At 39.8% G+C, this 14,058-nt stretch overlaps 1 protein-coding gene across 1 annotated transcript in view; it reads left to right on the top strand.

The window, feature by feature from the left end:
* COL4A1 (collagen type IV alpha 1 chain) overlaps positions 1-13,835 on the top strand; it is a 130,645-nt gene extending 116,810 nt beyond the window's left edge. Inside the window, exons 46-52 of the mRNA XM_030445819.1 lie at positions 979-1,107; positions 2,552-2,650; positions 2,798-3,010; positions 5,213-5,390; positions 8,121-8,235; positions 8,877-9,049; positions 10,799-13,835. Coding sequence (XP_030301679.1) covers positions 979-1,107; positions 2,552-2,650; positions 2,798-3,010; positions 5,213-5,390; positions 8,121-8,235; positions 8,877-9,049; positions 10,799-10,880 — 989 coding nt within the window. The 3' untranslated portion in view covers positions 10,881-13,835. The remainder of the gene's footprint in view (positions 1-978; positions 1,108-2,551; positions 2,651-2,797; positions 3,011-5,212; positions 5,391-8,120; positions 8,236-8,876; positions 9,050-10,798) is intronic.
* Positions 13,836-14,058: the final 223 nt, after the last annotated feature.

A 14,058-nucleotide genomic window follows, 5' to 3' on the forward strand; every position in this document is an offset into this window, starting at 1 on the left:
ATTTTTTATCATCCTGTATCCCCAGCTCCTTCTCTGCAGGGATGCTCTCAATACATTTATTCCCCACTTTGTAGTGATTATTGCCCCAACCCAGGTGCAGGACCTTGTACAACTTGGCCTTGTACGACTTTATGAAGTTCATATTGGCCCCCTTCTCAGGCATATCAAGTTTCCTCTGGATGGCACCTCTCTAGCTTATTGACTTCACCACTTAGCTTGATGTGATCCTAAAACTTGCTGTGTGCACTCCATGCAGCCTAAGGTCTGGACAGATGTTTCTGTTCTTGGGAGATCTGTTTGGGTGGAGACATCAGTGTGTGTAGGCTGTAGTGCTTCCCTTTTGGGTTTCAGCCACAGCCTTGCAGTTGTGGTGATGGACACAATTTTCTTTCAGCGGGTCCTAGTCTTCTTACAGTTCTGAGAAAAAGAGGCTGCTTAAAGAATTATAATTCTTTGAAAGATAGCATCCTTCCAGTTTCCTGGAGACCTCAAGCTTCTGGGTACGCTTGCATTGTTGGCATGACTGTCAGAGCTGCAGCCTAAACCTTCTGATGAGCAGAGCAGGCAGCAGCCCAGTAGCTGGCAGAGTGTGCAACCTGCTGTGCAGACCCCCAGAAGATGCTCCTCCCTGCTTGTGCACCCTGGTTGCAGTACTTCTAGTCAGAGGTGCATCTATGGGCCTTCTCTGTCCTGTCTGGTGAGAGATGGGAATGTAGGAGGTGGCCCATGTGGTCAGCCCACATTGGTTTTCCTCATTGTGTCTTGAACCCCATTGTCTTCTACTTGCAGTCATCTTCAGGTTTGGATTCTTAACAGTTATGGCCCTACTTAATGCACACATAAAGCCTTGGACAGTAGGTATCTTGTGGCTATAGGCTCTCCTATTCTCTCACTAAACAAATGGCCATCCAAGGTAACATTGTTTTCTTACTTTTTATTATGCAATACTAAATAAGTTTCCTCTGTTCACTTTGGCAGGTTTACAAGGCCCACCAGGCCCTCCAGGTCCTTTTCAGCTTGTTAAAGGGGATCCTGGCTTACCTGGCCCTGTAGGACCCGTTGGTCTCAAAGGATTCCCAGGACTTCCAGGTCCCAAAGGACAGCAAGGTGAGAATTTCTAGCTTGCCAGTAGAAATATATTTAAAGTAATGTAAAACCAGACCAATGGTACATTAGACTAGAAGATTTCTGGTGAAATATTACCCAGCTTTTTATATGCCACTTAAATTGTGTCAGCAATGATGAGAGTCCTTTTTGAAGCTCATCCAAAGGAGTCTCAGAAGCAGATGCCTTCCTGGTGATTTTTTCATATGCTTTCACTCTGGAGTCATCACATTAGTAGTTATCTGAGATCAGCAGTAAGCAGGCTGATGATTTGCAGCACACTGTTCATCCTTTTCCCAGGATGTATTTATTGAACAGAGTATCTTCTGTCTTTAGTGTTGAATCTGAACTTAATTACTGTGTGTCTCTGGGAGAAGGCAAGCATGAGGAAAAAACCTTGATCTTGGAATGAAATGTACTTCCTGAGGAAGTGTGTTCCATGTTAGATTTCAGCTCTCAGTCCTGACAAGACAATTTTTATAAAGGAAAGGTGAACTACAAAAATTTAACACATGAGGGAATGAGAGAACCGAGTGAAGGGTAAGACACAGGAAACAGTGGCACAAGGACACGTCCTTCAGAATGACAGGACACAGAGAATGGGAGCTCAGAGGTGTTCCTCAGCTGTTAGAATTCTAAGTGAAAGCTTTGTTCCTGATTGTTTTATAAGAAGATGATGGGGTAGTACGGTGGAATATAATTAATATCTTCCTTCTGTAAAATGTAATAGATATGGAAGTCTGCTTTTGAAGGTGGAGTTACAACTCTGCAACTGCTGTCCTCTAAGAAATAGCTATGAAGTAATCTCAGTGACTGAACTTAGGATGTGTTTGGTTGTGTGGGATCTGTTGCTGTTCACATGTAGTCCATTCAATACATGAACAGAATATTACCTTTTGAGTGATCAGGAAAAGGACACCTGTGACTGTCTAAAGCTTCTGGTGTGCCACAGACATGTTGGTATGGTGCTGATGGTGTTAACTTTTTCCCAAAGGCAGAGTTACTGAGTTTGTGTAGGGCTGGAAGCATCCCTAGAAATCAACACAGAGAAAACATAATATATGTCTGAAAATCTGTTTGGGAGGAAGCTAAGAGAATACTGATTTTCATGGCCCTGCTTTTTTATACTCTGTTTTTGATTGAGTCATTTGATAAGTAGAAAGGGAAGAGATTGTTGCCCTTTCTTGTCACATTGCAGGCAAATACTGGTTTTTTAGAAGCACACCCTCCACCTTCTACTTGTTTCTCTGTTCTTTACTATAATCACTTCACCTGCAGTAACCTGCATATGTTCTGTAGATACTGAAATATAAACCCTGAATCTGCATGAGTTTAGTTTAAACTGAGATGTGCCTGTACTGTGCTGTACTGTATTAAAAGCCAAAAAGTCAGAACTAACATGAAGCAATAGCTAACCCAGCAATAACTATTCCTTGGTTTTCAACAGGGGTGGCAGGACCTCCAGGTGTACCTGGACCACCTGGTAGTCCAGGGTTTGATGGTAAACCTGGACAAAAAGGAGAAGCTGGTCCATATGGTCCCCCAGGTAAGCTCATGAATTCTTCAATGAATTGATACCTTCATAAAAAATAACATAGGAGATTAGGTGTGAATCTGTCTAATTTTACTTCTTTAGTTATGTAGGCAGAGTATTTCTATCTGTAGAGATAAAAGAAGACTCTCTGTATTGTAGGGCCCAGAGGATTTCCTGGTCCACCTGGCCCTGAAGGTTTGCCTGGGGCTATGGGCCCACCAGGTGCACCATCTGTTGCTCATGGATTCCTTGTTACCAGACACAGTCAAACCATTGAAGAACCATCATGTCCATCAGGAACAAGGCTGATTTATCATGGCTACTCCTTGCTTTATGTACAAGGCAATGAAAGAGCACATGGCCAAGATCTGGGTAAGTAGAAACCAAATCAAAATTAGAATTCATTACAAACAAAATGTTTCATTCATTTGTAGAACTGTATTGAACAAAGCTGTGTTATTATTCTTGGCTAGCTGGTGTTTTAGTATGCCTTTTAGGCTGGTACAAATAAGGGTTTGATGAATAGTGGAAACAGTGTCAGTTTATTTAAGAAAGTCTCTATCAAAGTTTTCAACATGGTCATCCATAGTATCTTTGTAGTAAAATTTGTGAAGTATAGGCTGTACAAGTGGATGATAAGGTGAGTGGAAAATTGGTGGGTCCATCAGGCTCAGAGTGATGTGATGAGTTGTACGAAGTCCGAGTGGTGGTTGTAGATTAGTGACATCCCCAAGGAATTAGTACTGGGCCAATATTGTTTAATGAATTTATTAATGACTTGGGTGATAGGTTAGAGTGGTTTAGGTAGGTTTTGGGTAATGCCAGATTGATTCCTAGTGGACACAGTTGCCATCCAGAGGGATCAGCCAAGCTGGAGAAAAAGCTGAGAGGAGCCTTAAGTTCAGAAAAAGCAGAGGCAAAGAGGTATGCCTAGAATGAAATAACCTTGTGCAAAAAAGCAAACTGGGGACTGACTGCTATTTCCAGTAGAAACAGTACAGGCTATGAAAAACCTACTCTTGCAGGAAAGGACCTGAGTGTCCTGGTGAGCAACTATGGACATGAGTTAGCAGTGTCCCCTTGCAACAGCTACACATTCCTCACTGCTCAACCTACTGGTCTCTGTTGGCAGAAGTATAGCTAGCAGGTAAATGGAAGTGCTTCTTCCCCTCTGTTTGGAAGTTGTGAAACCACATCTGGAATATTTTGCCCTGACATTGCTATGCAACAATGGGCCAGTGCCAAGAATATGAGGTTCAAAAAGGTCAAGTGCTGGATCCTACACTTAGGACACAACAACCCCATGCAGTGCTACAGGCCTGGGGAAGAGTGGATAGAAAGCTGCCCAGAGGAAAAGGACCTGGGGTTTTGGTTGGCAGCTGGCTGAACATGAGCCAGCAGTGTGCCTAGGTGGCCAGGAAGGCCACCAGCATCCTGGCCTGTATCAGCCACAGTAAGGAAATGATCATGTCTCCGTACTTGGCACTGGTGAGGCCACATCTGGAGTACTGTGTTCAGTTCTGGGCTCCTCACTACAAGACAGACATAGAGGTGCTGGAGCAAGTTCAGAGAAGGGCAACCAAGCTGGTGAAGGGTCTGGAGAGCAAATCCTATGAGGAGAGTCTGAGGGAGCTGGGAATGTTTAGTTTGGAGGAGTCCTAAGGTCCCCCTTAAGGAGGCCTTATTGCTCTCTACAGCTACCTGAAAGGAGGTTGTAGGGAGGTGGTTGTTGGCTTCTTCTCTCAAGTGATTAATGATGGGACTAGAGGAAATGGCCTGAAGTTGCTCCAAGGGAGGTTTAGACTAGATATTAGGAAGAATTTCTTTACTGAGGGAGTAGTTAGGCGTTGAAACAGGCTACCCAGGGAGAGGTGGTACAATCAAGATCTCTGGAGGTATTTAAAAAATGTGTATATGTGGCACTTGGAGACATGCCCTAGTGGACATGGTGGTACTGTGACAGTTCTGTGATTCTGTGAATGAATACAGCAGCTAGCTACTAAGATGGCTAGTGGGGTCTGGACAGTCTACTGGAAATGAGTTTGCTCAGCCTTAACAGAAATTTAGGAGAAGACCTCTATTGCCCTCTACTGAGAGGGTAGAGAAGATGGAGCCAAACTCTTTTCAGAGTGGCTCAGTGACAGAATAAACAATGGAGTCAAGCATGAGATATATTTCAGTGAAACATAAAGAAAAGCATTTTCACCCTGCTGATACTCAAACACTGGAATGGGACCCCACAGAGGCTGTTGAATGTCTTTAGAGATATTCAAAATTCATTTGGCTATGGACCCAGGTGACCTGATCTATCTGAAACAGAGTTAAGCATAGGGGACCCCTAGAGGGCTGTTACAACCTAAGTTATTCCAGAGTTCTACAGGCAAGACTGGGCTACTCCTTGTCTTACCCTGTTCCTTCCTTATGGACCTAAGAGAAGTCATTTCCTCTGAGATAACTGGGCCCTCCAGAGTGTGTGTCGTCTGCTTTTTAGCCACTCCTGGAAATACTTGTTTGGCAGTTGGCAATGGTTTAACAAAAATGGGTTAACAAGTAACCTTTCACTTAACATTTCAGGCACGGCAGGAAGCTGTCTTCGTAAATTTAGTACCATGCCTTTCTTATTCTGCAATATCAACAATGTATGTAACTTTGCATCAAGGAATGACTATTCCTACTGGCTGTCCACTCCTGAACCCATGCCAATGAATATGGCTCCTATCACTGGTGATAATATCAGACCATTCATCAGCAGGTACAGTTTCAGTTCTGCTGTGTTTGTAAAATGAAGAAGCCACTATAAAAAGTGGTTTGGTTTGGTTTTCTTTTTTTTCTTTTGGAAAAGGCTTTTAATCTGTATATTTCATTTCCTGCCTTAAAATTTAATGTTTGAGTTCCTTTGATGAAATGTTTCAAAGTGTGCATGATTTCAGTTTAGACTTTGATAAAAAAATACATCCACTTTTGGGAGAAACCCTACAGAACAGTCTGTTTTGAGTCTAATTGAAGTGAGAAGATTTACTTTGAAAAGATGTTTTGCAAAAGCTATGGTGTACTTTGAAGGAGAAAACAGTTTTGAATTTATTCACAATTCTTTTCCAAAACAGGTCTTTTTTTTTTTTTTCTTTTTTTGACTAACCATAGCTAGAAGCTTTCTAGGGTTCAGCTTCCTTTTGTTTGAAAATGGTAGCATTATTTATTACACAGTAGACTTCCAGACTTTTTCCATTGTTTTGGACACAGCCATTATTGTCTGAATTAAAGGAAACAGTTGCAAAATCAATCATCTTTTTAATAATTCCAGATCCTCAGCTGGAATAAAGTGTGGCACTTATAACTCTTCTGCATCAATCCAAACATGTTGAACTTGTTGTCCATTTTAAATTATAAGGCCACTAGCAACATCAATAATATTCCCAGTGCTGAATGAGCAAGTGTGGTGAACTGGACCACTGTCATTAGTAAGAATCTGAGTCTCCAACTTTTAGTTTAAATGATAATCATTAGAGATAGGCTATGATATAGGCTATACTATGATTCCTATAATTCCTTCTAATCTGTATCAGCTGTTGATGATCCCTCTTCCTGCCATATAAAGTGAATGGGAGTGGAGATGGCTATTACTGTTTCTCAGGTCTGTATATGCCATCCAAGAGAAAGGACAATTCAAATCATCAGTGGGTTGTAGTCTTGACAACTTGGTATGTTAAAAAAACTACTTGGCTCTGCTGCAAAACATTTATTTTGCATAATGGAATCCATCTTGTGTCTCCAGAAGTAATCCAGACTGTTTTTTGTTTAGTGCCATGGGAATTGGTATGTCTTGAAAATGAGTAGGTAGATTGAAGGAAACATTCTCAAGAGAGGCTATAATTTTTGTTGGATTTACTTTTTTGGTTGTTCATTGGATGTGAATGGAAAGGGCTTGACTTTCAGAAAAATTCAAATGACCAGCCTCTGAACTTTATCTTCATTTTATGCCATCCCTGATCAAGCACCCAAAATAACTTTTAACAACCACTTTTGAAACTCTTGCTCAAGGAGGTACCCACCAATATTTTGCCTAATTATGCATATAGAGTAGCTTTTGCACCATAAAATGTGCAAATAGTATGTGTGTGTATATATATATATATATACATATGTATATGTGTGCATGCCTGTGTATGTTTTTCTCCTTTTAGCTATAGCAGAGAGCAAAACAAATGTAGTACACATTTTAAACCAGCAAAGAGTTGGAGAAGACTATTCTTTATTAGTTGTAGTTTCTATACCTGTGGTTTACCCTGAAAAGGTGTGCAAGTGTCACTTGCTGTCCTGGGTCATGGGACTTCTTTTCATGTAAGGCCTTCCTCTGAAATACCAGAAATCTCTTGAAGCAAAGCAGAGCTCCAAGAATAGAGGCAGCTTTACATTCTCCTTTTAACTTACTCTTTCATCAATGTGTTTCTTAAAATAAGTCTTGCTTCTGCACTAAAGATGAAGGCAGTAGGTATGAAAGCAAGTCAGAAATAGAAGGCTTTCATTCTCAACTCCTTTGCTTCTGTGCATTTTCCAGAATCCAACATAATCCATTTTGCACTTGATTCTTTCCACCGCCCTGATAATAGGAATCAGACTGTTTAGTTCTAAGTGTCTGTTTTGAATCGTTTTCATCATTGCTAGCTTCAGTAGCTAATTTAGGAGTTGCACAAGAAAAAAAATGGATTATAACTACAAAATTCCTTATTGCCAGCTCCCATTTTAAAGTTGCCAGCCCAACTCACATTTTTTATGTTTCTCCTGTGAAGGCATGATTAATCATTGCATTATTCAGTAAGCTAGCAGTTCTGCAACACAATGAATTTCTCTAAAGTAAAGGAACTGTTGCCACATAGCTTTCTGAAGGGTTTTATTCAAGTTCATTGTTCCAGTTGCTTTGCTAGAAATCTGGTACTGGAGATCAAAACCACAAATGTAAATAAAAGCCACCTTCAAGGAAAATGCACGGGGAAGAGTCTGCATTAGATTAGATTAGCAGTGATTACCTTTGTGAGACATTTTCCAGGGAGATGTCTTTCTCTCTGGAAGTCACTCAGGACTATGTTTAGGATGATGAATTGCTCTTACTTGTCTCTGATCACAGCAGACTACTTTCAAGTGATACTTCCTGAGTTTCAGTGTTTGGCTACTTGCCCCTCATATTCCTGATTTTTAACACTTTTAGATCCCACAGTACAAATGGGACTAGGAAAAGACAAATACATTTGAATATTAATGTAAGAGGTGTCTTGTTCTTTTCTCATAAGATGGCTATAGGAATAAGACTTAATAGTTAAGCTGTACCTAAGTAAATGAGAAAAAACAAAGGTTGTTTTTCTGAATGAAACATTTTGATTTTCCTTTGCTTTTGAAAATGACAACATTTTCTAATTCAAGATTCCTTAAAGAAAGTAGCTTCTGGAAAAATAGTGCATGTAGCTCATTCATTTCTTGGTCTTTCTAGATGCTCTGTATGTGAAGCTCCTGCTATGGTAATAGCTGTTCACAGTCAAACAATTCAAATACCACAGTGTCCTGAAGGCTGGAGTTCTCTTTGGATTGGTTACTCCTTTGTCATGGTAAGTACACTGGGGTGTACTCTGAGCTGAGAAAAACATTTGTTTCAGGTGTTTGATCTAATATCTGGCTGTGTCACTTCAGGCCCTAGGGGGACATTAGATGTTTACACTTTCTGTTGACTTTCTGAGACTCTATTCTATGTTGACTCTGCTTTGTACCAGAGTAATGAAATAACCTCAAGGTCTGAACATGGTCTGAGAAATATCCTAGGTTCAGAGCTATTAGCACATGGCAGTGGGAGGCAGGCCACAGTGATGTGGAGCAGGAATTGGTTTAAGTTATTCAGATATAAACCACACCAATCTGGATTTCTTCTGGGACAGAGGGCTTGTTGCTTACATAGAGAGATAACTGGGGACCTACTCTTGGTCCTGAAGGATTTCTGTGCATACAATACCCCTGAAGTCGAGGTTGCTGGTGTATTGTGCTGCCTTTAGGTGAAAAAAACGAATACCACCTCTGGAGCCCTGTAGCTCCACCTTCTTGGTCCTCCTTGAGGTGACAAGGACAAAACAGAGGATGGACACAGCAGAGGACGAGGAGAGGCACGTGAAGAAATGTTTGTGCGAGAGAGTTAATAGGTGTTGTAGCAGAAGAGGTGAAGAGTGCCTCTCTGACTGATGCTTTTGCATTTTTGTAGCACACCAGTGCTGGTGCAGAGGGCTCTGGCCAGGCCCTGGCGTCTCCTGGTTCCTGCCTGGAGGAGTTCCGCAGCGCTCCCTTCATCGAATGCCATGGCCGGGGCACCTGCAATTATTATGCAAATGCTTACAGCTTCTGGCTTGCCACTATAGAGAGGAATGAGATGTTCAAGTAAGTTCATGATTTATTTATCAGTATTTGAGACTCAGTCAAGCCTTGTCACTGAATAAGAGAAGTATTGTTTGAATATAATACACGGTTCAAGTATTGGCTGTGCCCCAATCTGGTTAGTGTATGCAGTTAATGATTTTCCTAACAAAAAGAAAAAAAATTATAAAAGCTTTCAGGGAAACTAATGAATGTATCTTCTGTTGGTGTTTACAGTGTGTCATTTGTACCTGGTATTTTGCCTTTCAGAATAACCTAACAATGTCTGCATTTCCACTATGTTTGATTATATTCACTGAGTCGTAACTGGGATAGGCTGACATACTGATTGGAATTAAGTTAGAATATAACATTTCCCTTTGTGGATGTTAACACCTAATGGAACCACTTGAAATTAGTGCAGATGTTGAACTAAGTGAACTGAGCAATTATTTACTTTTCCTTAGCACTGGAGGAAGTATGTCTGAGTAAAATGCAGGTGAAGGCCTTAGGCATTTCTTCAGTCCCACTGAAGTTCAGGAATTAAGCAGCAGTGGGCTTTGTTCTGGTCTCCTGCACACAGGTATTTTTCAACACAGTCTAATTTGTTCCATATGAGTTTAAGTAATATGTTAACATATAGAACAGTTCCCAGGTCTTCATAGCTTACATGAACAGCAGACATTCCTCTGGAGTTCAGGCAAACTTCCTTTTCCACCACAGTCCAGGCTGCTTGGTACCCATCATCTCTTCATGATCATCATCTCTCTCATGATACCCTTCCTCTCTTCATGTTCTTTAGATCTGTGAATGCTCTGTAGCCTGTCTCAGTCAAAATTAAGCAGGTCATTTATCCAGTTTTGGCTGTTTGTCAGATAGCTGTCAGAGTAGGTAGAAAAATTGATCACCGGAACTGATTATCCCTGTGAGAATCACATCAACCAGAAAAGCTACTACTGAAAGAACCCATTTGCCAACACTGGGATAAGCACTGGCCTCCTAAGAAAGGGAAAAGCTGGTCAGAGGAAGTTTTAGAGCAATCAGCACTATAGTTGTTTGTATTCAGAGTCCTACCCTGAGACCTGTCAACTTTGTACCCTTTTCTGATTATCAACTCTATCTCAAATTAATAAAATAATCCCTGACCAGGGGGGACCATCATAAATCAAAAGTACTCTTCAGTTTCCTTTAAACTCATAACTCTTTTTAAAGAAAAGCTTTAAATGTAAGTACTCTTGTGTTTGAAAATTATTTATTTTTGGTTGGTACGAGTAACTCTTTGTAATGGGTTAGAGAGTAAATGTTTTGGTTTGTGTTTCTGCCCAACATCACAAAATTTCCTTTGCTAGCTTTTCCTTTTTCTGTAAAGCCCCAAGAGTTAGCAGGAACTCATTAACACTCAAATTTCTTCTGTTTCTTTGCCTAGGGTTTTGTTTGTTTGTTTGTTTGTTTTTACTGCCTGAATTTCAGCACGTTTTCAAGCTGCTGATTAAACAGGTAGTGTCTTCTGGTTAAAAACACTCAGCCTGGTGACAAAACTGAGTTCTGAAGTATCTGGAAGCAGACAATATTTAAAACCATTCTTGTGATAGTTTGTGACCAAGCTTGAAAGTGAATATAGATTAGAGGAGCTAGGGACACCTCCTTAATTCAGCACATCTTAAAGGGACAATTGGCTGCATCCAGAGTTTGTGTTGTCAATTGTAAACCTGAAAACGGGCTGTTTGGATCAACAGTTGTTAATGGGTCTTTCCTTTTCTTTCTTTTCACCAGGAAACCGACTCCCTCAACACTGAAAGCCGGGGATCTGCGCTCAAACGTCAGCCGGTGTCAAGTCTGCATGAGGAAAACATAATGACTTTTGAATTTCAACTAATTTCACACAATATGGTGCTATTTGTTTAACAGCAATGAAGCCTAGACATATATCATATGTACCTCATTGTTGTCCAATATGAAAACAGTAAAGTGCCTTTTAGGAACTTGCATAACTAACACACACTGCTTTACTGGCCCTGTCCTTGCTGAAGAAGAAAAGAGACAATGAAGATAAGCTTCAAATGTCGACATGCCAAATGGCACTTTTGATCAAAATGTATGTATTTTTTTATATAAATGCAATGCACTGATAGAATAAAAAGTCAGCGTTTATCCAGAAAAAAATGCAAAGGTGCTAGGAGGTATGCAGTTCTGCCTTATACTGTTTGACCCCCCTTTCTCATTCTTGTATTATATATTTAGATTCATTTTTCTTCCCCAGATAAGTTTGTTGTTACCATTATCTCGGTGTCTCAAAATCCCAGGCTCTAGGGTATGTACTTATTGTTCCTGTACAAAGTAATACTAATGTAAAAAAAGAGTTTTGGGATTACAGACTGGTTGCAAAACATGTGATCATCTTTTCAAGACATAGAGTGCCATCCTGCAAACCTTTGCTTCTGTTTGTAGTCTTTAGTGCTGTTGGTTTTAATGGGACTACATCTGGAAGAGATTGCCAAATTGGTTTCCCAAGCAGGCAAGTAAGTGTTTCTGCTATGTTGGTACTATGCAGCTTCTTTATGCGATAGAACAAACTTTCCTGTGGAATAAAGAATGATCCAGCGAAGGTCAAGAAAAATTATATATATAAATATTTTAGTAATTTATATAGATATCAACCATTGGGCAAATTAAGCTCTGAGTTTATAATTTCAAAAAGAAGCTTACACAAGTTTTCTTCTTTCCAGAGTCATGAATTAGGTGTTAAATGCCAAAATGTGATGTGAAATGTTCATTTTACATAGGCCATTTCAATACTGAAGTTGCAGAGACTGAACCCAGGTTAATAGCTATTTGTGTTTATTATAGTAAATCCCGCTTTGAGCTTATAGTCTTTATTCTGTATTTAATATTTTTCAGGGTTTTAAACGCTACTCACACACTGAATGACTTGATTTTGAAAAGTTAAGGCCTTAATTTTGTTAATATTGTGCCAAAAATTTCTTCAAAGTGGCCTCAGAAATATGTCTAAAGAATTTCTATGCAATGATACCATTGTTTGAGCACATCTGTGTCCAAAAAGTGTTTTATAGACTATTACCAAGCAAATACCAAAAGATTTTTGCAAATGTCAAGGCCTTTGTGTAATTTCTTACATGTGTATTTCTTAAGAATTCAAGTTTGTAATAAAACTATTTGTGTAAAAAAAAACCAAAACAGAAGAAAAGAAAAAGTTTTTACTAATTTGTTATTAGCATTCATTTACAGCGATGAATTAATTTTTAATAAGCCACCAATAAATGCACAAGCTTGATGCAATTCTAGATTATTTTTGTTTTGCACATCTTTCAGATGTACAAAGCATCTTCAGAAGGGGAAAACAGGACACTGTTTTGACACCTCTGTTGTTACCTTGTGAGAGCTGGTACTGATAGACAAACTGTGGGTTCTGAATCTGTTACTGAAATATGCCTGATGGCAACGTGTTACAAAAATCTGCTACCTTCATCTTAGCTCATAGGAAGCAATCAAGTTATACACGTTTATCACTCTTCCCTTGAATTTTTTATGCACGCATCAGAACTGAAATATACAGGATAAAAATTAAAATATCTGATATAATTTTGTTGGTAAGTTGGCAAGGTGAATCTTGTCTCTGATTATCTGAAGAAGAAATGGACCGTGGTATCTTTTTCAGTGGCAAAAGCACATAATTTATTACCATCTGGTGTTGTTTCCCCAAAGCTGTGAACAGGATGCTGCTGCTGCTGTTCAGAACTCACTTTCATTTGAAATCCATGAGCACTTTGACTGCCCGAAGGACTGAGGGCCCCAGGATGGAAACTGGCTGTTTCCTCTAGTGCTCTTAGCTCTTGTGGAAGTTTTGAAAGGTGGTCAGCTTCACTTCTATTTAAAGGGAATCAGTCCTCACACAAGTCCCTTACCAGCCTATAAAACACAAGAATCTGGTTCTGTCTCATCAGCCTGATGCAGGGTTTTCCAAAGTGCTGCTTTTTATTCTGAAGAGCTGAAGTCTGTGGAGTGGTTGCTTGTGGTGTCCAGGAAGAATTTAGCAGACATGCAGCTTTCTCTAACTCAGAGGATCCAAGCTGCTACTCAGACTTTTTAATCGCACTTCAGAATTTATTTCCCAGTGAGCTAGGGGTTTGGTTTGTTTCATTTGAATTGCCTCAGACCTGCCAGACAGTTTAATTTATAAAGTCCTGTGTTTAAATCAAATCTGTGCATAAGAATACAATTCCTTGTATTCTAGTAGTCCTTAGTGAAGGGGATACTCATTGCAGCTGCCTGTGTGCTAACTGATGTTTTCCAAAATGCTCCCCATTGAGAAACAAAGGCCTTTGAAACTTTTCAGGAACTGTTTGAACTATAGTCTGATGTCTTACTTATCTGGTACTAAGCTCATAAAATGTCAGACTTGTCATGCTAAAGATGTTATTTCTACCTAAGTCAGTGAGTGGTTGTCAGACACCAATGAGATCTACTGAAAATGTTGTGAGTGCTAGGATTTTGTGTCCTGGGTGAGGAAAAGCCCATGTATCGAAGCAGAACAGAAGTGCAAAACCCTTTATTTCTTTCAAAAATCCCCCATATTCACTTATTTATGGCCAGCATTGTTGCTATAGAACAGTTCATTGTTTGACCAGGCAACTGCAAACACATCATTTGTTAAAATTGTCTTGCATAAGCTTAAATTTTGAGAGAAAGCTTTTCTAAAAAAGTACAGTATGTTTAAGGAGGCCTGACTGTTTCTGAATGCAGTACTTGGAAGAATAACTTTCATGACCCAAATAAATACATCTCTAAAACAGTGGGTGGTGCCCTTGCTCTCCATCTGGTAAGATGGGTACTAACAATCTGATGCTAACTGGTGCCTTTTTCTCTGATCCTCTAAAATGTAAAGCAACCTGGCAGCTCTTTATTTTATCCAAGTCTCTGTCTCTTCTGACGTGTTGTAATCACCAGCAGTTTTCCTTCGGAAGAAGGAATGAAGCAGTCTTCAGTAAAAAAAGACTTTAAAATCGTACATAGAT

The sequence above is a fragment of the Calypte anna genome, chromosome 1 (assembly GCF_003957555.1).
Source record: "Calypte anna isolate BGI_N300 chromosome 1, bCalAnn1_v1.p, whole genome shotgun sequence".
In the NCBI taxonomy this organism is placed as follows: domain Eukaryota; kingdom Metazoa; phylum Chordata; class Aves; order Apodiformes; family Trochilidae; genus Calypte; species Calypte anna.